The sequence below is a fragment of the Gossypium raimondii genome, chromosome 3 (assembly GCF_025698545.1).
Source record: "Gossypium raimondii isolate GPD5lz chromosome 3, ASM2569854v1, whole genome shotgun sequence".
NCBI classification, from domain to species: domain Eukaryota; kingdom Viridiplantae; phylum Streptophyta; class Magnoliopsida; order Malvales; family Malvaceae; genus Gossypium; species Gossypium raimondii.
Window position 1 is genome coordinate 43,495,886 of NC_068567.1, and position 22,558 is coordinate 43,518,443.

Below are 22,558 nucleotides of genomic sequence, written 5' to 3' on the forward strand. Positions count from 1 at the left end.
AATCACTAATTTTTTGTAACGGCCCACTTAATTTGTTTCTATTTTTGTAAATATTTGACACAACTGTGTATCTACTTCAGTGGTTAAGTGTTCTGAGTGTGTGTATGAGGTCTTGGGCTCAAGTCTCATATTTAGAAACTTTGCTATTTTTTTTATCCAAGCCTGACCCTTGTTGAGTGGGTCTATATAAAATTCTCTGTTAATCCATATCAGAATGAGCCTACTGGTTCTAGTGGTAAGGAGTCAGGGTGATGGAGGTCCTCTATTTGAATCAATGCATAAGCATGGATGTTGTTTTTTCTCGATGGTGAGTTAGTGTTTCAGTGGTGTTGGGATTCCGAGGAAGTTGAGATTATGTGGTTAGTGGGGAGTGGGTGTTATCTGATTTGTTACTATTTTATTTTTATTTTTATTTTTTTAAAATTTTTCCTCTCTGTCTTTGATGTTTCCTCTTTTCTCCCCTCTACTTCATTTTTCCTCCCTCGATTGTTCGTGGCTTTCCTCTGATCTCTATTGGATTTTTCTCATTAACTCATCGCTACTGCGTTGTTGGTTCTTTATTCAGCTGATAAGTGATTTTTCAGCCTTCAACTTTGGTTTGGGTTTAGCAATGTTAAACTATGGTGGCTAAGCGATGAATTTTGTGGTTAGGAGAAGGTTGTGGGGCAGAAAATCTCACTTCAATGGCTTGATTCGAGGTTGTGGTCATTTTGTAAATGGTAAGTCAGTTTTGCGTAATTGGGAAAATCGTGTAAGGCTCGTATTTTGGTTACTAAAAAGTGTTGGGCATTGTGTTTTAGGCGCTGGTGGTCTCGAGAGTGACTTCACGATGAAAGTGAACTAGGTGTGTACCCTTCATGCACGAAAGTGTAGTATGTCGATGCCACATGGGTGTGTGGTTGCCCGTGTGGTTGGCCATGTGCGAGACACGATCGTGTGTTTGACAAAGGAGCGGTTGTGCGCAAGACACGGTCGTGCGATGATGTAAGTGTGGCCATGTGGGCCACACAGGCATGTGAGTTCTGGGTCAAGCTATGTGGGACACACAAGCAAGGCCAATCTGGGCGTGTAGGCTACACGAGCTTGTGGGCCCACACGGGCATGGGGCCCATAATTCTAAAGTTTTCCCTAGGGTCGCATAGGTCGTTCTGATCGACTTTAGGCCAACTGTAGGGTCGGTAAGGGCTAATCAATCCCTAGAATATGTGATTTGGTATTCTGATAATTTGCTCTAAGTAAAACACTGTTATTTATGTCTGATTATACTATTATATATATGTGTATCTGACATCTGTATGCGAACATGTTAAGCATGATATTTCTGTATCTGTAATATGTAATTATGTTTAGGGTGGGGATTGTTTATGAAGAGAAAGTGTTCTGTATGGAAACTTTTACCTATATTTCGGTAGCTTGACTGCATATTTTCTAACATGTGTCGTAATGGAACAACGTGGTGTGTAGGGATGGGTGGGTGTTTTTAACCCCACATGGTGTGTTGGGATGGTCGGATATGGTGTGTAGAGGATGGCAGTAGGATTCTGTATATCTGTTCTGTATATTAATTCTGCTATCTGTGTAACGCCCTAAAATTTTAATTTTGGGTATTGTGAATGTGTGACACAAAATATTTGTCTACTTTCGTGGTTATGTGTTCTGGGTGTGTTTGGGAGGTCCCAAGTTCAAGCTAGAACTTGGGCAAATTTATCTTTGGTCAGTAGGGTTTTAAGTAAAAGTTGACAAATAATTAATAGAACGGGCCTGTTGGTTTGGTGGATAAGTGGAGTGTTGGTGTGAAGGAGGTCCTGTGTTCGAATCTTGGTGTGGGCATTATTTTTGCTCGTGCGTCCAGAAGAGTTTGAGATGGACTAAAAATCTAAGTAGTGGATTTAGTGGGGTGTTTGATGGAGAGAAATAAGGGATTGGGGTGGTTATCAAATATTCTACTCATTTTTCTTTTTTTTCTTTTTTTCCTTTTTTTACTTTCTCCATAATCCCTCCACTCTCTTGTCGTTTTTCTCTTCATTGCTGCCAAATTTCTACTCTCTTTCACCCTTCATCTTCTTGATTTTTCTTTTCCCACTTGGCCTCGTGTCTCTCCACGTTTGTCTGTGATCGTTCGGTAAGTTTTAGATAAGTGATTTGTCACTATTTGTTAACTTTCTTCTGAAGTATTTTTCTTATGCCAATTAAGGGAGGATTCAAGGGCTCGTAATCACCAATCGGAGTCTTAGTTTGTGTGGGAATTACTGTTCATCGGTTGAAGGTAAGATTTAGTCGCTTATGGGTTAAAACCTCGATACGAGTTCAATTTGGGATCATGTTATATCAGATTAAATTAATGTTATTTTTTTAATTATAGGTTTTGGAGTACTCGAGGACTGTTTTAGCATCAAACAAAACCAGGTGTGTACCCGAAACGCAGAAAACGGGATTTGGTGAAAAGCCGAAAGTGCTTGTTGTTTGGATAGCAACAGTAGGCTAACTTTGAAAATTCACCATAAATTGTGGAAATGGAATTAGAGGATGAAAAATATATGAAATTAAATATTACTGAGTCTAGTTTCTCAAAGAAGAAACGATGTAAGTAATGGAATTGTAAATCGTGAGATATAATAAGTTTTGTGAGACAAGGTCAGAATGAATTTGGGTTCCCCTATTCTGACTTTGGAAAGTCATCAAAAATTGGAGAAAAGTAATTAGGGGTTAAAATTTACATGTTTAAATTATTAATGAGTCTACTTTCAATAGAAACAAATGGTAATATCATCCAAATTTTGTACTAAGAGATAATTAATTTTTAGCAAAGAAAGGTCGAAACTATTAGACAGCAGGACAGGGGTAAGATTGAAGATTTTACTGTACTTATTGGCTGAACCAAAAATTATGAAAATTTTGTGGTAAAAAGTTATTTGAGTCTAGTTTCAAATACATCAAGCAAACCTTAATTTGAAATTCTGTAGCTCAAGATATAAATGATTTAGTAATAGTGACTTAAGTAGGCAACTTTGAAGGAACATATAAGTAAATAGTGAAAACATATATGAATATTTAGCTTGCACGGGTTACATTAAAAATGGACCACGCGGCTAAGGCCAATTTGGGCTGAGTAGGCCACACGGGTATGTGGGCCCACACAGCAGACCACATGGGCGTGTGAGCCCATTATCACTGAATTGATTGCTAAGGTTACAAGGGTCGCCCAAGTCGAGTGTGAACCTACTGTAGGGTCGGTAAACATCACTTAGACCCCTAATTGTACGAACTGACTATTTCATTTATATATGTGTTGAGCATGATGATAGTATGCTTGTATACTGAACTGGTTATATGTACTGATGTCCTGAGATAACATGTTATGACTTGTATGTTGCATTGTATGGGGTTGGGTTAATTATATTTGGAGGAAGTGTACTGAAAGGCTCTTAAGCCTAACATACTGGTAGCTCAGCTACAAATCACTGTTTTGTGCCACATTCGGTACTACCTGGAGTTTAGGGATGGGTGGGTTGATTTGATCCCTACATGGAGTGTAGGGTTGGACGGAGATGGTGTGTAGAGGCTGGTTGGGTAGGACTTTGTTACTAAATACTGCATGACTGCAACTGATACTGTGATGGGCTAAGGTCCTACTGCATATTGGATATTGTACTGAGATGGGCTAAGACCCAAATCTATCGATACTAAAAAGGGCTTAGGACCGGGCGCTTTAATCATGCCTTGTGATTTGCTATTGTTTGTTTTCTATGGGGTTACACACTGAGTTTTCGTAAACTCACCCCTTTTGTTTAAATGTGCATAGGTAGGTCTAGACGGATCGATGCGGAGGAGGACTCGGTGATGACCACGATTTTGGACTTTCATGGTTTTTAACCCATATTTTCGATAATGGGTTTTATTTCTATTCTATTTTTACTGGCTAAGTTTTTGGGTTGTAATTGGACTTTCGGACTTTAGTTTTGGGTTTTAATTATCTTTACCTTATGGATTACAACTGCTAGTATTAGGAAACCTCGATTTTCAAAAGAAACAAATGTTTTTCCTAAACACACAATTGTTTAATCTGTTTTAAAAGCTTCCACAAACGAATAACGTTTTGAAACTATCGATTAAATGAGCAACACAATTTTGGAACTAATAAGATATTAAGATAAGAAATTCAATGGAAATGATTTTAACACGACGACATGATTTTCAAACACCCTATCATGTGACATCGCTAGATCTGGCCATAACGTCTGGGCCGAGTTTGGGGTGTTACAATCTGTATCTGATTGTATATGAGATTTCTATATGTTTTGCATGTCTAATTCTGTTGGGTTACACACTGAGTTTACGGAAACTCATTTATGTTGTCTGTTCTATTCAGGTAATCCATAGACTTAGGCGGATCAGTGCGACAGAGTCTCATGGTGACCACAAGTTGTGAATTATCTTTAATTAATGGTTTCTATTTAATTTAGGGATTATTTTCTGGGAGTTTTGTAATTATTGGACTTTCTGGACTGTTGATTTTTATTTTGGTTTTGGATATGTTTTTAAACCTTTATTGCAACGTTTGATTAAAATCTCGGTTTTATGAAAACAATGGTTTTTCGAAAATATGAATTGGATTTCCAAAATATAACGATTTCTAAGTCTACGGCTGTAAGATATGTTTTTGCAAAAGAATTAGTTAAATAACGCTTTTAGTAACAAGTATAAGACTTGGATGATTTATCGAACAACTATTCAAGCTTTAACAAAAGAACACTGTTTTTTAAACCTTCCTTGTAACACTTTCAGATTTGGCCGTAACGTTTAGACTTGGTATGTGATGTTACATTTTTTGAAGGGAAATTAACAGACAGAAAGAAAAGAGACATTAGGAAAACAAAGGTAATTAGGAGATAATAGAGGCCCAATTAACAGACAGATATGAAAAAGAAACATTAGAAAAAAAAAAGAAAAGGGAAAGTATATATCTAGCCATTTAAAGTTTCATTTATTATATTTTCTATTGAAAATAATAATAAACAAAAATAATTTTATCTTTTTTCATTTATTATCTGTTCATGTATTTATTACGTTTTATATATATATGTTTTTTATCCTTTTATTCAAATTTATGATCTTAATATTATTTCAATCTTTTAATTTAAAAATACAAAAATATATCTATGAAATCTTAAATTGAGCCAAAAGTCATGGAAATTTTAAAATATAAATTACAAAAAAATTATTTTATTTCATTTTAATATTATTTTTGGCCAAATTAAGTTTTATTAAAGCTTAACATCATATTAAATTTATTTTCAAATTTTTTAGAATTTGTATATTTATATGTATTTCAAAATTGTAAATTTACAACACAAGGTTAGTTACTCAGGAGGTTATTGCACAACCGAAATGACTTGAAATTGAAACCCAAAACCTAAACAAAATTTGACAGAGCAAAATCAAATCTAAAACCCCAAACTAAAACCTTAAACTAAAATTTAAATTGAAACCCCAAACTTAAAGTTTCGAACATATTTGGGTAACTAAATTTAAGGATTTTTAAAACCATCTATTGTTGTCCATTCTAGCTAGTCGAGCTTTAGATGATTCATCTTGTATAAAATGCAATCTTTTTTATTGGTATGTTTTTATAGCCAAATTGTGTTATGTGTTAAAAGAACTATGCTTCCAAAGTAGCCTACTTGAAATAGAAAACTTTGATATTCTGAGCAAGTTGTGATGAGTATAAATGTTTTGAGCCCTAATATCTTAGGCTTTTGATGCGCTTTTTCATGAAATGAAATTTCTAGCTTTAGAATTACCTTTGATCTTTAAATTTATATTCTTAAAATAATAAAATATTTGAAAAAGCATAGAGTTTTGATGGCTTAAAATGAGCCAAAATGTCATGGAAATTTTAAAATATAGAAGACAATCTTTTTTATTTTAACTCATTTTAATATTATTTTTGGCCAAATTAGGTTTTATTAAAGGTTAACATCATATTAAATTAAATTTTAATTTTTTTTAGAATTTTTATATTTATATGTATTTCAAAATTGTAGAATTACCACCCTAAGTTAGTTACATAGGAGGTTAATGCACAACTGAAATGACTTGAAATCAAAACTCCAAACCAAAACGAATTCTAACATTGAAATCAGAACTCTAAAACAAAATCGAATATAAAACCCCAAACAGAAACCTTAAACTAAAACCTAAGTCGAAACCCTAAACTTAAAGCTTTCAACATATTTGGGTAACTAAATTTAAGGCTTTTTAAAACCATCTATTGTTACCCATTTTAGTCTATCTTTAAGCTCCCAAAGTAGCCTACTTGAAATATAAAACTTAGAAATTCTAGGCAAGTTGTGACATTTTCAATGTTTTGAGCCCCAATATCTTAGGCTTTTGGTTATGCTTTTTCATGAAAAGAAATTTCTAGTTTTAGAATTAAATTTGATCTTTAAATTAATATTCATAAAACCACAAAATATTTGAAAGAACATTGAGTTTTAATGGTTTAAAATGAGCCAAAAAGTCATGGATAAGCCAAACTGATTTGGGGTTAAGGTGTTCCCGGATAGGCCAAACCAATTTTGGTTTAATTCTCACCTTGATAACTTCCTAGGGCCGTCAAGCATAGGGTTTAGGTTCTTCCTTTCCCAAATAGTTAATCCGTTGAGTAACCCTACAAAACAGTTAATAGGTCATGCCTCCACTCGTTAATCCCCCATAGAGGGATTAGTTCCTCATGGTTCTAATAAACGAAAAAAATCGATATAAAGCATAGACATGATAATTGAATCGAAAGTATAAAGTTTAAGAAAAAGCCTGATTTGTACTATGAATGAAAGTTTAATCCATAAGGTTTGATTGCATCCACAAATCAGAACTCTCAAAATAAAACAAAGAACAAATGGAAAATAAATCTAAAACCTAAGGAAGGAAAAACTTAAAATAAAATTAAAAGAGAAATTCTAAGCTCAGTCACTGGTGTCCATAACATGTGCCAAATGAGCCTATTTATATATTTGAGGTGGCCGTCCTCCTTAACCCTAGGTTAGCTGGCGTTTTCGAGCTTTAAGTTAGATTGTGCAGACCAAAACGCACATTGGATCATATTAATTCTCATCCATAGTCGATGTCGCGACCCATCAAGACCTGTGTCGTAACAAAGAAGTCAGTATACTCTTCTTTAGGATGTCTTTAGGGGTTGAACGCAAATTACTGGTAATTTATTTACAAATATTTACAATAAATTACTGGTAATTTATTTACAAATATTTACTATTACTATTGGTTTATCCATAATGAGCTACGAATTTTACTGTTATGGTATGTACGGATGGATGAGTTCTGGGAAACTCATGGTGTGTAACGGATGGATGGGTAGGAAATTACACTAACATTCATGGACAAGTACATACATTCTGAGAACTCTGTGATTCTATATATTCTGAAACACTGTGATTTGTGGCACTTATTATTGTTATCTCTGTTTACTTACATGCTTTTGAAATCTTTGGTATACTGATTTTTTATGAATAAGACTTACATTGAGCTTTCAAGCTCACCCCTTTAGTTTACTTTTACAAATAACCTTTAATGATAGGATTGGAATTGTCATGTGGAGGTCTTGTCTCAGATTTTGAGTTTAAAATTATAATTACTATTCGAGACTATAAAGATTTTTATACAGATTGTGGCATGGGTTTGATATTCTTGGTTATTTTGATAATTTGCATGCATTATCGTTAAAACAGGTTAAATTAAACAATTGGACTAACCTACACATTGGTGATTATAAGCATGTAAAAATGTTTTTTTAATAATAAACTAAGGTCATCATTTTTTTCCCGTTACAAATCCATACTTGAATATCGAGAAAGTACATTAAAAATAAAAAATGTTTTTATAAGAACTTTTATAACTAGATTTTAAACAGACTTGGCATAAGTTAATGTTTTTATAAAACTAATAGAAGCCCATTACTATTTTTTCGAAAAATAAGCAAATGTTTTTAAAAGGATGTTTCTGATAATCTAATCATTTTTTTCTTATTGGCTCATTTCAGTGGCCAATGTAGCCTTCAAAATTTGACCATAATGTCTAGGTCGGGTTAAGGAGGTTACAATCGCTGAAAATCAGGTTGTTACAGAATGTACAACTCGAAGCACAACCGACTAGTGAAGTAGAGCCACTTTAGCTTAGTTAACATGACCCCCAACCTCACAACAGGTATAAGAAAAGCACTTAATCCCCAAGATGAGAAATTTTTGAAGAAGCATCAACATCTATGCATGGTATGTTGGGATAAACATGGATGCTATTCTCATTCACTTAATGCAAACCTTAAAACAACTCTGGTACTCCAAAAGAAGCATAGATTTGCCCATATAAGAATCCTTGCAATGTTTAAATCAAATTGATGGTATTTTTTTCCAATTAACAATGTGCACACCAATGATCTATAAGGTTGTTGCATTGAACTAATAAAGCAATTTCTTTCTCTTTATCACTTGGTTCCTCTCCTATATTCAATAGCAAACAAAATAGTTGTTTAAAACTATTAATATAATATCTAGATTATCTTTTTAGTTCATTCAAATATATATAAGTCCATCTTCAAGAATAGATGACCGGTTAGTGATTTTGACATATAAATCTCCTCCAATCTTTTTTCCAAATCCTAGTAGGTGTTTTCTCATTTAACACATTATACTTAACTACATGAGTAAAAGCTAACCTGATTCTGCTTGCAACTTTTCTAACATAACTACCACTCTCTTTCTTTAATCTTGTTAGGCTTTGTTTCATCCAAAGCATCCTGAAGGCCTTGTTGCACCAAAAGATCTTGTAGGGCACATTATAGTAAAGTGAAATTACTTTTCCCATCAAAACATTATGTATGGATGGTATGAACAGCCTAAACAAGAATTCTTGAATAGCGAACAACCAGAGCTATGACTCAATACATTAAAAAATTTCCATTAATGAAAGATGTAAATCTGTTGGAAATTAAAAAATATGCATGTTGGATGAAATGATTGTTGTTATCTACTCTAATAACGAATCATTGGTTTAACTAAATAACTAAATAAAATAGATAGACCTTTCTCTTCATCTCAAGTTGATGGATCTTCTCAACTAGAGGATCCCCTATATGGATAATGTAACACCCCTCACCCAACCCGATCGTCGGGTCCAAGTTACGGAATGTTGCAACCGTTACCTGAACAATTATCATCGGAATATTGAACTTAAATCATTTAAACATTCACATGTCTCATAATTACAATCATTATATAGTGAATAAACTTTTTTCGAAAATTAATCGAACTTATGAAAGCTTGTGAGCTAAACTGAACATGAAATAGGGTCAAATTGTCAAGTTTTCAAAGTTCTTAAAATAAGTATTGATACCCTTGAAAAGGTACCGATACCATTTTTAGTTTCGATAGTTGGAAAATTCATCTTAGAATCAACAAGTATCGAGGCGTGAATTATGGTATGATACTCAAATTCTAATATCAATACTGTTTTGAGATTTTGTTTCTTTGATAAAAACTGAGCAAAATCCAAGTGTATCGATACCCTTGTAAAGTATTGGTAACCTAATACAAAGTACCGATACTTTAGTCCGGTATTGATTCCATTTTGGCATTCTGTTTGTTTGAAAGTTGATTTAAATATACTAAGTATCGGTATCTTCACTAGGGTATCGATACCTTAAAGCCAAAAATGTCAAAATTCCCACTTTTGGTCCCTTTTCATGCCTAAACCAAAAACATACACATTTGATGCCTTTAAACACATTGTAAACTTGCATTAAACAAATCCAAGCATCCATTTATCTAATCAAATGAATCAACCAAGTCTATATGCCACAATTTGGCACCATTCCTCATTCAAACATACCAATTTCATCCAACAACCAATCATACATTCAAGTACATCATTTTAACCATTCAAAACTTGTCATTAAACACTACTCATATGGCCTCACATATAACCAATTCATGCCACACCACATATATAAGTTTACCATATTGCCAAAACATATCTTGACACATATATAATGATTAGGTTCAAACTCAAACATTGATCAAGGTTAAAACTAACCCTTTATCACAAAATTAACACATACACAAGCCATTAGACACACGCCACAATACCGAGCTTAAACGAATAAAATTCTACCGATTGATAGAGGGAAAGTGTGAGCTTCATGAAATCCAGTCGACAAGTTCCACAATTGACTATCTACAGAGGAGGGAAAAGACTAAGTAAGCATTTCAAATGCTTAGTAAGTTCAAATGTATTAAAACGGTAAATTTACCTCGATTTTTAAAATAACATTTCAATTAAATAATTTGGTAAATATTACCTAACATGGCAAATCACAATAATGTGAGTTTAATACCAAAATCCCAGTGTTCTTTTCATATTTTTCAAGCTTTCCTTTTTCTTTACATGTTTTATTTTGTTAGTGATGATTTAGAAATGTAATGCGGAAGCTCGAGATTGAATTTTAAGATCTCAAACAATCAACTCGAAGTTTATTACTCTTCTTTGCAACCTAAGTAACTTCTTGCATGGGTAGCTTCTAGACCAAAGTTCTTGAATTCAAATTTGAACATTTTCAACAAGAATTAAATGATAAAATAAAAAAATTGAATAACTAAAGAAAAGAAACAACAGATGATAGATGGATTGATGAAAAGAAAAAAGAAGATAAATGGTGTTGATGACAAATAATTGAATAGATAACCAGCCTCCTTTGGTGAACTTACACCAACAAAAAACCATATTAGCCTTTAATCAACCTCTAGTAGACCTGAATTAGACAACCTCCACAATCTTGAAGAATTAAAGCAAAAGTTCTATCAAGAAAGAAATAATAAACTAATCTTGTAAGAAAATCACCCTTAAAATATTTTAATAATAAAAAATCAAGAAAAATACATATTATGGTGGCTAGCGATGCTTAGCTATTTATAAGCATGTGTCTTACTTGAACCCCAAGTAAATATTGAATCTCCCAATACTTAGTCAACTATCTTGCAAAGTAAGTTACATAAACCTCCTTAGACCTAATTAAACTCTTATTAATTTAAAATATTTTAAAAAATTGAAATAAATAAATCCAAAAAATATAAAACTTAATATATACATTATTAGGCTTATAAATTATCAAATTTAAGCCTTAAAATTGAACTCAATATTATTTAAAAATTAAGTAAAATCGAAAACTTGTTATTCCCACACTACACCAAAATAGGGTTTTAGCGGCGCTTTTTTAGGCTTTTAGCGACGCGCAGCAAAAATCACCGCTATTGACTGCGCGCTAACATTTGCGGCATTTTTATAAATAAACGCCACTATAGACCATGATCTTTAGCGGCGCTTTCTCACAAACGCCGTATAGAACAAGACCTTTAGCGGCGCTTTCTCAAAAACGCCGCTAAAGATCATAACCTTTAGCGACACTTTTATCACAAACGCTGCTATAGAACAAGACCTTTAGCGGCACTCCTCCCAAAAACGCCACTAAAGATCATGACTTTTAACGGCACTTTTTCCACAAACGCCGCTATAGAACAAGACCTTTAGCGACGCTTTTCTCACAAACGCCACTAAAGAATCTAACCTTTAGCGGCGCTTTTTCTACAAACGCCGCTATAGAACATGGCCTTTAGCAGCGCTTTTCTCATAAACGCCGCTAAAGGTCATAAAAAATAAAAAAATTTAAAATATTATAGAAACGTCACAAATCTAATTTAGAAATGTATAATTTAATTTAAAGACATATTAAAATGGAAATTCATAAATAAGACGTATAAGGAATCACAATCGAGGTACATTGATACCAATAGCATGATCAAAGAACTTAATCACGTAAGGAAAACAGATGGTTAGACAGAACTTTTTACATTTTAATGCATCATAACCATAATTGGTACAATTTTCTACCCTAATTGCTGCACCAACTGCAGTTTCCAGTTGAAGAACCTTGATTCCATTGACCACCTGCAGCCAATTTTATAGTTTAGAAATCAGAAGTTTGGAATGATCTCCATCTTGAGTGCATCAGCTTCCACAAGCCTCTTGATAGCATTCAGGTGACCCACTTGTAACATTGACTGTTAGTACTAAGCCAAATAGACAATTCTAACATGTTAAGGCAATATGACTTACAAATTGTTTGTATTGAAAATTTTAAACTTTTCTATAGACTTGAACTCTTTGACCTGTTACAAAGAGAGAATCATGTCAGCCTCAACCATAAAGTTTAATTATGCCCCCAATCCAAACATTCATCTAAACATTGATCTCATTGGAATTTAATTCACAATATAACTTTTTTTTAAAAAAAAAATCTAAACATTCATCTCATTGGAGTTTTTAATTCTTTGATTTGCCTCAAAATCAAACAAACCAATCAAAATGAACGTCCAGTACCTAAAAGCATAAGTTCATAAAGCCATAAACCCTACCATATGCTAAAATTTTCCAGTCCCAACATTCATAAAAGTGAAATTAAACAAGCATAGATGTAACGAAGCTTTGGTTAATTATCCCGTTGACTTTCTTTAAAGTTTTAAAATTCACTAAAACTAAAGGCACTATGCAAACTAAAGCATTATCCAGTAAAGAGAAACAAATGTAAAACAAGTGGTCTCCAATCGGTGTATATATATATTTTTAAAAACACACAAAAATTAAGTAGTAATTATAAAGACAATAAATAAAAATCAATACCCACAATTAAAACATAAAATGCCAAACATCAAAGAGACTAAGGACAATAAATATATACCTATACAGTACATAATAACTCTCCGAACACATGAGAAACTTAAAAAAAAAAGAAAAAAAATATATATATACCTATATCAGACAGTATGCGTATCCACACAGATACATGAGTACAAGTAAACATAGCACACTAAAAGTATCACAAAATAACATCAGTGATTAAGGACATTAATAGTAACATTAATAGTAACATCATGGCTAGCTAGACTCTGTGCTTATTTGAATGTGCAAGCTGTGCGACACCCTTTCATGCCCAATTGCTACAATACCAAAGATATACTTCGAGATAATGTATTTTTATGGAACTGTTTGGTTTTATTTTCAAGATAGCACCAAAGTATCTAATTAAAGTAGATGAATCAATGAAAAGAAATAATTAATATGAACCACAAAAAATCAAAACATAGTGTACTCTACAAGAATGAATATATCAAAATGATTAGCAAAATAAAGTTCTTATCTAAATCAAATGCATTATTCAGTTTAAGGTAGTGCCTTTACACCTACCTTTACATGAAAAAGCAAGTGATTAGCAAAATAAAATTCTTATCTTGTAATCAATAGATAGTTGTGGTGACACTTCAGTGGAAAACCAAAAAGACACATTTTAAATGAAAAGCTTAATTCCTACCATGTATAACTATAACAAACTATTACAGGTTATGGAAAATGTCTTCCTTCGATTGAAACCATAAAATGTCTTACTTAATAACCATCATTTTATTTAATTTGTTGCACTGGTTTGAAATAGTTAGAAAACTTCTAAATTGGAACAGAAAGCTGTATAATATAAGAAAAGAAGAAAATAAATAGATTCTAGACATACACCGTTGATATGTGCAGCAATTCATAAACCATATCTATCTATAACAAGTCAAAAAGAAATGTAAATACATAAAATAAAATAAAAACATTATAAAATAAAATAAAAGAAATGTAAATACATAAAATAAAATAAAAACATTATAAACAGATTTAACCAACAAGGAAATATGAAGAAAATATTAAAATTTCAGTAGAAGAAACAAAATGCTAAACCTATAAGACATTAGGCAAGTTCAAATCACAAATGGTCAACACAAGCAGCATACTTCTTAATGGCATTTCTATCTACCTAATCCTCACTAATATATTTTATATATTTCTTATGCATAATCAACCTACAGGATAAAATTCAACCCAATGATTTCAAAGAGAAATGTGAGTCAGACAACAATATCAAATCTTCACTGACATTCATAAGCTTTGCAAGTGCAAAAACTGCATCAAACCCAAAACCAACAGTCCTATAACTGTATTAAACAACAAAGTAAAAAAGAAAAAGAAGGTTAAAGGGTCTGCACAAGGCTAACTGAATTTATTCCACTGCATAGCATGGTTTGTATTAACTTCATTGATCAGATTCAAAGAACAACATATAATCAGTAACTAACTGAATTTATTTCTTAAACACGGAAAGCAACATTTGATATGGCAAATCTGTTAAAGGATAGAGGAAGTAATATTTGGTTAGAATATAGATATACTTGAACCTTTAATGGAAAGATTACCAAACCAGTTATCGTGTCGTAATGATGAATGTAGATATCGTGATTACCTGAATAATACAAGCTTGAACAAGTCAGAATCAAAGAACAACCAAACTAGATCAACTGAATCAGGCAATGTAGATGAAGCATATTCATATATAAACTGTATGTTCAGCCGTAGGCAAGTCCAATTAACTTAGAATGAATGAATTATTAAAATTTTATTAAAAACAGTATGTGTGTGTATATATATATATATAAAAAAAAAAAAAAGAGTTTAAATGAACAGTTTGAATCAACAGAAAAGAAAAGCTATGATAATTTTGAAGACTTTCATGCCTAGATAAATTAAGTTGAAAAAAAATAATTTCCAGGCAAAGTATTTCAAAGATTACTACAAAGCATATCCTGTAACAACAAATGCTTCATCCAAAACAGTAAGTCAAAATAATAAAGCACCAAACTTGTATACTGCCCACCATTATAAGTCACTAAAAGCAAGAAAAACAAAAATGACTTAATTCACGGAATTCACGAATGTTAACATCAGACATGAGTTTAAAACTCTTGTTGAGAAAACAATTAATCAAATGTCAATGAGATGAGATGAGCTAAAAACAAAAAGTCTAAATAAGCACTTCATGAAGTACTTGGCAAAGCTCCAAGCTGGTAATGCTAGCTTGAAACACCTTTCTTGCTTCAATAACTTCAGTAATTTATCAAACCCTAATCACATATAAATATTTTCATTGAAAAGAACATTTATCTTATCTATATTGAAGTATTCTTGGGTCCATAGAGAAAGTTCCAATAATGGTTAAGCATATGATCGGTGGGCGTTACTCTATCCCCTTTTCTAGTACAGAATATCGCATATGCATTTGCAGCATACCTGGTCACCGAAAAGGGTCACTGGAAAGGTTACAATCTAAACTGCTTTGGCGTGGAAAGAATGGGATCAACAAGATTGGATAGATAACTTACTTTCCGACACCGTGCAGCTCAGTCACATGAGTCCATTCCTTCCATAAACATTCCTGAGACATTCGTTGTATCATCTCTGCCCGCTTTCTTTGAAGACCAAAAGTTTTTATAGCCTTAGTGGAGGCAGAGTCAGGGGCTTTTTCATCTCCTTCAACCTCCTGTAATTTTCTTCCATTCCCTGCAAAAACACACAAAAAAATGGAATAAAGAACAACAACAAACAGAACCCCACAAAGCTTAAAAACTAAATTGTAAACCTCATGGAGAGAAAAAGAAAAGGTTTAGGGATTTGAACGGTATTACGAGATGTTAGGGCAAAGGAACTCATGGAATTTTGAGATTAGCGGTATTTAGGGCGCGCGATGTAGATGAAAAGAAGAGGGAATAATGAGCGGGTAACAAAAATTTTTTTGTTGAGAGTGAGCGTGATTTTGAATTTTTTGCTTACCCAAAAACGCCGCAAAAAATCATTTCATTTTGTACAAAACAAAGCCGTTTTACTATGCTAAAAATTTTATTTTTTTTGCTAAAATTTATTTTAAAGTAAAATTATTTTTTGTGGCGTTTTTTATAAAAACGCCGCTATTGCTTACCTTTTGTGACATTTTTCATAAAAAGCGCAAAAAAATTATTTCATTTTAAATCTATTAATTTTTTTAATTTAAACATCTAATTTTATGTTAAAATTATCAATGTAGCAATTAGAAAATGATAAAATAATTTTGTAGTATTTAATGTTTGTATTTTTATTAATTTAGTCTTTTCTTTAAAAGTATATAAATATTATAAAATAAAAGTTTAAAATCTTTTAAAATTTTTAAAAAATTTAAAATCTTTTAAAATTCATTTTAAAATTTTAAATCATGAAAAATATAAAACCTTTCAATATTTAAAAAATATATGTTATTTACTCTTTAAATGATAATTAGAAATGTTCACTACCCATACAACCCACCTAGTCCAAAATATGGTTAGGCTTAGATTTATATTTTTTATTGTTTTTAAACAATGAAATAGGTGATTCGGGTAAAACGAGCTTGAAGTTGGAAAAGTTTTTAAAATTGGGCAGTGGTAACACCTAATCCATAAACCTTAAAATGGTAACACCTAAACCTTAAACTCTAAACCATGCATTGTAACAGTCAAATCATTAACGCTAAATCGTAAACCATAAATATCAAGCCCTAAAACAGTAAATTTGATCATTATCTTATAAGTTGTAAACACTAACCTCATATTAACACTAAAATGTAAACTCTAAACCTTAAACCCCAATCCCCAAGCCCTAAACTTAAACCCTAAACCCTGAACTCAAAACTGTAATCCTAAAATAATAAACATTATGATGATATTTATTCATCATTATCCACTAACCCGACCCAAATCCAAATTCAAACCCTACCCTGCTCTGCTCATTTTGTTTTCCCAACCTTGGACCTCAGCACTCGCCGCTCACCCACCCTAACGAAGTACCCAACGTAATTCGATTAATGATTACAAATATAAGATATTTGCTTTCTTTTGCAATTGGGCTATTCAGATAAATTAGACCTACTTGTCCACCACTACCACTATACCGCCCGAAGCAACATTCGGCTCTAGACTCGAGACCCAGCTAACACTTTTTGTTATCAAGAAAAAACAAACAGCTTTTTCTTTTCGGGAGCAAATCGTCCAACTAACCCCACCGACTCTACTAGCTAAATTGAATCCCAACTTCACTTAATTATTTTCTAAAATTCAATATTTAATAAATTTTATTCGAATTTCAATATTTATAATATTTTCCTATAACCCTTTCTCAGCCTAAAAAACCTAGTATTAATTTCTAGTTGGTATTAGACCAAGTAACAACCTCATTTGTCCCTTTTCATTCATTTTCGGTTCTTACTCTTTATCAAGAGGTACTATTAGGTCATTCTTGTGTTTATGTTTGATTAACTAAATATAAAATTATTTTTGGTAATAAAATTATCAATATATAATATTATTTATTACGATATTTGGTGTTTTATATTACTTTCTTTGATTATTTAGTCGAACTATCAAAATTTATTATTCTTATAAAATTTATTCTATTTTTATTCTTTACAACACAACAATTTAAGTTTTATGATATTTTATTTTACTCATAATTTAATATATTTTTCTAGTAATAAACGTGATTGAAAAATAATAATAAATAGTTAGGAGTTAGGACTTCTCTTTAATAAAAACATTTTGTATTAAACAATATTATTTGTTATCATTTAAATGTAAATTTGACCAATATATAATAAATACAACGAAATATTAATTTTTTCAACTTATAATAAAAGAATATAATTGAAACATTACTTGAGAATATATCAAAGAATGAGATAATTGAAATGGTTTTAGATTTTATTATTAGCGGCGCTTTTTCAAAAACGCCACTAAAGTCCACCATTAGCGCTTTTGAAAAAACGCCGCTAAAGGCCCGAGCATTAGCGGCGCTTTTAAAAAAAATGCCGCTAAAGGCCCGAGCATTAGCAGCGCTTCTGAAAAAACGTCGCTAAAGGCCCAAGCATTAGCAGCGCTTCTGAAAAACGCCGCTAAAGGCTAGAGCATTAGTGGTGCTTCTGAAAAAAAGCCGCTAAAGGCCCAACCATTAGCGGCGCTTCTGAAAAAACGCCGCTAAAGGCCTGAGCATTAGCGGCGCTTCTGAAAAAACGCGGCTAAATACCCCAAAAACTCTGAAAACGGCGTAGTTGGGCATAGGTTTTTTGCGGCGCTTTTTGGAAAACGCCACTAATGCTTATTTTTAGCGGTGTTTTTAAAAATGTGCCACTAATGCTCGATCTTTAGCGGCGATTTTGTAAAAGCGCCGCTAATGCTTGATTTTTAGTAGTGTTTTTTGTCCAAACGCCGCTAAAAGCCTGTTTTGGTGTAGTGCCACTTTAATCATGTCCAAAAAATTCTGCTAGCGTAGTTTTTACCAAAATGATCATATCTTGAGCTTTTGAAGTCAAAATAAGGTAATTCAAAGTGCATTTCAAAGTTAAGAGACTAATTTTTCATCCATATGAGACATCTCAACCTATAAGTATCTAAATCTCATCCAAAAATTCGTCGTAAGACAATTGATCTTTTAAACTTTGAAATTGACAGCTTTGGTGAAATTAATTTAATGAGTTTCAGCCCATCCATGAATGCATTAAAATGGTTTTTGGAATCGGAACAATTGTTGGACCAGTCCGGCCACCGTTCGTTGTCCAACCGATTCGACCATTAGTTGAGTTCAATTAAATAAATTATTAAAAAATTCATAAAATTTTAAAAAGTAAAACAAATATATACTAAAAAATATAAAACTTGGTCCAACCAGTTTAGAGTGGTTCATGGTCCAACCAATTCAACCTCTTTATTCTGATATGTATACCAACTGATTTCAATTCTAGCTGACCAATCCGATTGGATTCCAACTATGAATTTAAACGGGTCCTCCAGTGTGTACACTCCCCAACTTTCTACTATTTCCTTGGATGCTACAGTATGGAGGGACCATGTAACTCAAATCCAGTGGCTGCCTCTACTTGAGAAGGTTTGGTGTCTAACCCCTTCAAGTTCCATCCAAATTTCTGAAGTGGCTATTGGTGTCTTCTTAGGGGGTCCTTGTGATGGTATCGCCTTCCAATGAAAGACGAGCATGTTGGTTGTCTTGAGAGATGACGTTTTGGCCTTGATGCCTTCTTAGTTTTGGAACTTCCGGAATGAAAGCGATTCTCTTTCAAAAGCCAAGCAATTCTGGGCATATTAAAACCAAACGTCACATAAATAAGATAAGGTTCCACTCAGCTAATTCTGAAATGAAAGCGATTTCTCTTTCAAAAGCCAAGCAATTGGGGACCTCACATGGTTAGAACGTGCTCCCCCAAGTGGTGCCTTAAATGCTTGAAAATTATTGAACTTGTACCAGCCTTGAGATTTGTGCGATTTAATTAGTCCAGTTTTCTTCTTTTTGTACTAAAAAATTTCAAAGATTTGTGCGATTAAATTATTGAATTTTCAAAGATATTATAATTGATAACTGATTTACATTCAAGTAGATTAAACTTCAAGGGCCAAATATACAACTTGATACAAAATCTCTTCATTTAGGGTTCTTTCCTCCCTTTTTTCCCACTAATTTCTCATATTAATTGCTTCCTAAGAAGCTGCAACTAGCAGTGCAACCCAACATCCAAAAAATTACAGTTATTTTCCTAACATTTTACCCAGCTGTGAGTGACTGTATTTGGTAGCCAACATAATTGGCCATAAGCACTGATGGTTGCTGATCCTCCTTTGTTTTCAACAGAAGATTCAAATCTAAACAGCCTCGGAAAAATGCCCCCCATATTTTACAAACTACTAATCTTTGCCACTAAATCAGAGCAGATGTTGGGATAATTTTGTTCATTTTGCTGCTTTAATGAGTTGAGTCTTTCAACCAATATGTCTAAAGCTTCCTTCATCCACCAATGCTGGCACACATCCCTGGCTTCTTTAACATTCATCTGAACACAATCAAAGGAAAAAGCAAATCAATGAACTGAAACTCGGAAGTCATTTTCAAGTGTTCAATGGAAGAAGTGAAGAACAGTAACAAAAGCTTTACCCATGTCCTTTGTCTCAGATTTTGCTCAGGCCAGAAATCAAGTTCTTCTTTCACTAGCAAAGGGAACATATAACCTTCATAAAATGTGCCATGGCTTTTGCTTATGAAGTCCCACTTCCCCAGTTCACACTGTTTTAAAAGTATATATAAATATTAATAAGAATTTCAGTTCGAGAAACGTTGGGATTCTTAAACAATGATTAATGAACAGTTGAATTAAATAGTAACCTCAACATTGCCTAGAACACCAGCTTCTTCAAGTGACTCTCTTAATGCAGCTTCTTCTCTAGATTCATCAAGCTCCCAGCCACCCTGAGAATTAAAACCAAACACCACCACAATAATTATTAATGCAAGATTTGACAGAGTAAACAAGAGTTTTAATTAACTTTTTTGAAACATTACTGAATCTTTATACCTTGGGAAACATCATTTTTTGACATTTCTGGGAGGAGATCACAAGTACCTCCAAGTCATCAGTCATGGTTCCATCACTGCTAGATTTGTATCTATAGGGAATGCAACTGCAATCGTCGAAATTGAAGAAATGAGTTTTGCCATCATTCATCCCAAGAAAAAAGATTTGTTTTTTTTTTTTCTCTTTATACAATAAAATGGAAACAGTCCAAGGCTCCTAGCATGAAATTTCTGACCAAAAATGTCAGGCCCCAATTCAGAAAAGAACAAAATTTTCAACAGGAACCCAGAAAAATTAAAGATAAGGGAACAAATAAAATTTCTCTAGATGAGAATAAAAAAAAAAGGATGAAGCAAATCAAACTCTCTTCATCATGAAAATACTCACCCGACAACTTGGCGGCGGCCTAGGTTATCGTATCGCTGCAAGTGCCTTCCAGTGCGAGAAACCATGCAAACCATCCTCAAACAAATTGAAAATAAACGATCGAACAAGAACCAAGAATACCCAGAACCAATAAATTGAAAGAAGTAAATAGAACAATTTATGGAAGCAAACAAGCTTAGCCCCTGACGAAATTAACCAGTTATTATTACTTTTTCTTTTGTAAATTATAGAAACAATCCTGGGAGAGAGGCTTCTTCGGAGTATAAAGAAACTGATTATCGTAAAATTGGAGTATATTTTCAGGTAAAAAGGCAACAAAAAAAGAAAGAAAATTGAGAGAGAAGCTGAAATTGTAAGGACATGGAATTGGGTATTTATAGAACAGAAGGGGAGAGAGAGAGAGTAAACAAAATTAATTAATTAAACACAAAGTTAGTGCATAATAGTAGTAGTAGATGATGAAAATGATGTTTGTAATTCGAAAAAAGGGTAGGTGTTAAGACGCGTCTCCTTCCATAAGCTTCGGTGCCGTTTCGTTAACAAGGGTTTAGAGTTTTATTTGTTTAATATTATTTTATTAGAAAAAAGAAAAGAGAGAGTTTTTATAAGGTGTTGTAGCCAGCACGTACACGGTTGATCTGATGTAGAAAGGAATTGACTTTCTTTATCAAGCATCTCGCTCACGTGTGCGATCATCGGCTATGCATGTTGGCTGTTTTTCTTTGAGAAAAAGCAAAAAGTGGAAAACGGCTGTGTATGCTTCTTATTTGGTCTTATCTGGGTTTTATGCCGCAGTTTACGTGTATAGATAAGATTGTACATCTTGGATTTTTTATTTTCAATTTTTGTATATGTTATTATTAAAGTTAAATTTTGGGTTTAAAAAATTAAAATAATCTTATTTATGTAATACAAATTATAATTATACAACTATATAATATAAATTTTAGAAAATATTATTTATTATAGAAATGGTGAGCTAATACTTAGCCACAAATTCTACAAGCAAGTACAAAATTTAAAATCATTAGTCCAAAAATTATTCAGTAATACGATTACTAATAAAATTAATAAGAAAATAAATATTCTAATGCAATTTTATTTAATTACTCTAACATTCAATATTTTTGTGTTATTCTCTTTTAACATTAAACATATACTCATTGTGATCAATTGGTCCTTAATCAAGTATAAATAATTAATAATAAATAATATATATAATTTCATAAAAATAGTATAAATAATTTATAATAAATACTATGTAATTTAGTTAATTATTTAGTAGCTCCAAATGTATAAGAAATTATCTCGTCAATAAGATTTTACTATTATTTAAGTCATATAACATATAATTATATTTAAAAATAAAATATATATCTTAAAATTAAAATACTATAAAATTAATTTAAAAATAAAATTATGTACAAACATAATACGATTGTTTTAATTACATTCAATTCAATGATTACCAAAACTGTTATACAAAAATAATTATATCAACTTTCCAAATAAGACTAGAGTTCAATTAATGAGTGCTTATATGTATTTATTAAATTGTTATTAGAGGATTATATTTTGGTTAACACATTACTTATAAATATTTTCAATATAAATGTTTTTATTAAAGTTCAATATTATTTAATTTTAAATAACGCTTTTATATTTCTAATAAAGTATATACATTAACAACTTATAGCTATTTTCATTTAGGGAGCGGTTATATGTCCAAACATATAACATTACATGGATACTTTTATTGATAGAATTTATGATTTTCTCCATTTTTTCTTTCATTACGTCCTTAATGTAAATTTTTTCATA

General features: G+C 32.2%; 2 protein-coding genes across 9 annotated transcripts; both read right to left on the reverse strand.

Annotated features, from left to right (window-relative positions):
- Positions 1-11,793: 11,793 nt before the first annotated feature.
- Positions 11,794-15,743, reverse strand: LOC105794358 (methyl-CpG-binding domain protein 4-like protein). Of its 8 annotated transcripts, none has more exons than XR_008194477.1 (5): positions 15,572-15,697; positions 15,315-15,492; positions 14,357-14,398; positions 12,181-12,233; positions 11,794-12,012 (listed from the first exon to the last, which is right to left on the reverse strand). XR_008194477.1 is itself a non-coding variant. In XM_012623505.2 (3 exons), exons 1-3 carry the CDS (start codon positions 15,640-15,642, stop codon positions 15,102-15,104), a joined length of 324 nt encoding a protein of 107 aa, XP_012478959.1. In that variant the 5' UTR covers positions 15,643-15,743; the 3' UTR covers positions 14,405-15,101. The 8 variants fall into 8 exon arrangements, 1 of the variants encoding a protein (XP_012478959.1); XR_008194473.1 differs by having other exon boundaries at positions 14,352-14,398; XR_008194476.1 differs by having other exon boundaries at positions 11,794-12,112; positions 14,352-14,398.
- A 3,586-nt stretch (positions 15,744-19,329) lies between these two features.
- LOC105794357 (nudix hydrolase 18, mitochondrial) lies at positions 19,330-21,084 on the reverse strand. The gene is made up of 5 exons (XM_012623504.2): positions 20,738-21,084; positions 20,351-20,456; positions 20,161-20,244; positions 19,933-20,061; positions 19,330-19,831 (listed from the first exon to the last, which is right to left on the reverse strand). Exons 1-5 carry the CDS (start codon positions 20,809-20,811, stop codon positions 19,676-19,678), a joined length of 549 nt encoding a protein of 182 aa, XP_012478958.1. The 5' UTR covers positions 20,812-21,084; the 3' UTR covers positions 19,330-19,675.
- Between the last annotated feature and the right edge of the window lie 1,474 nt (positions 21,085-22,558).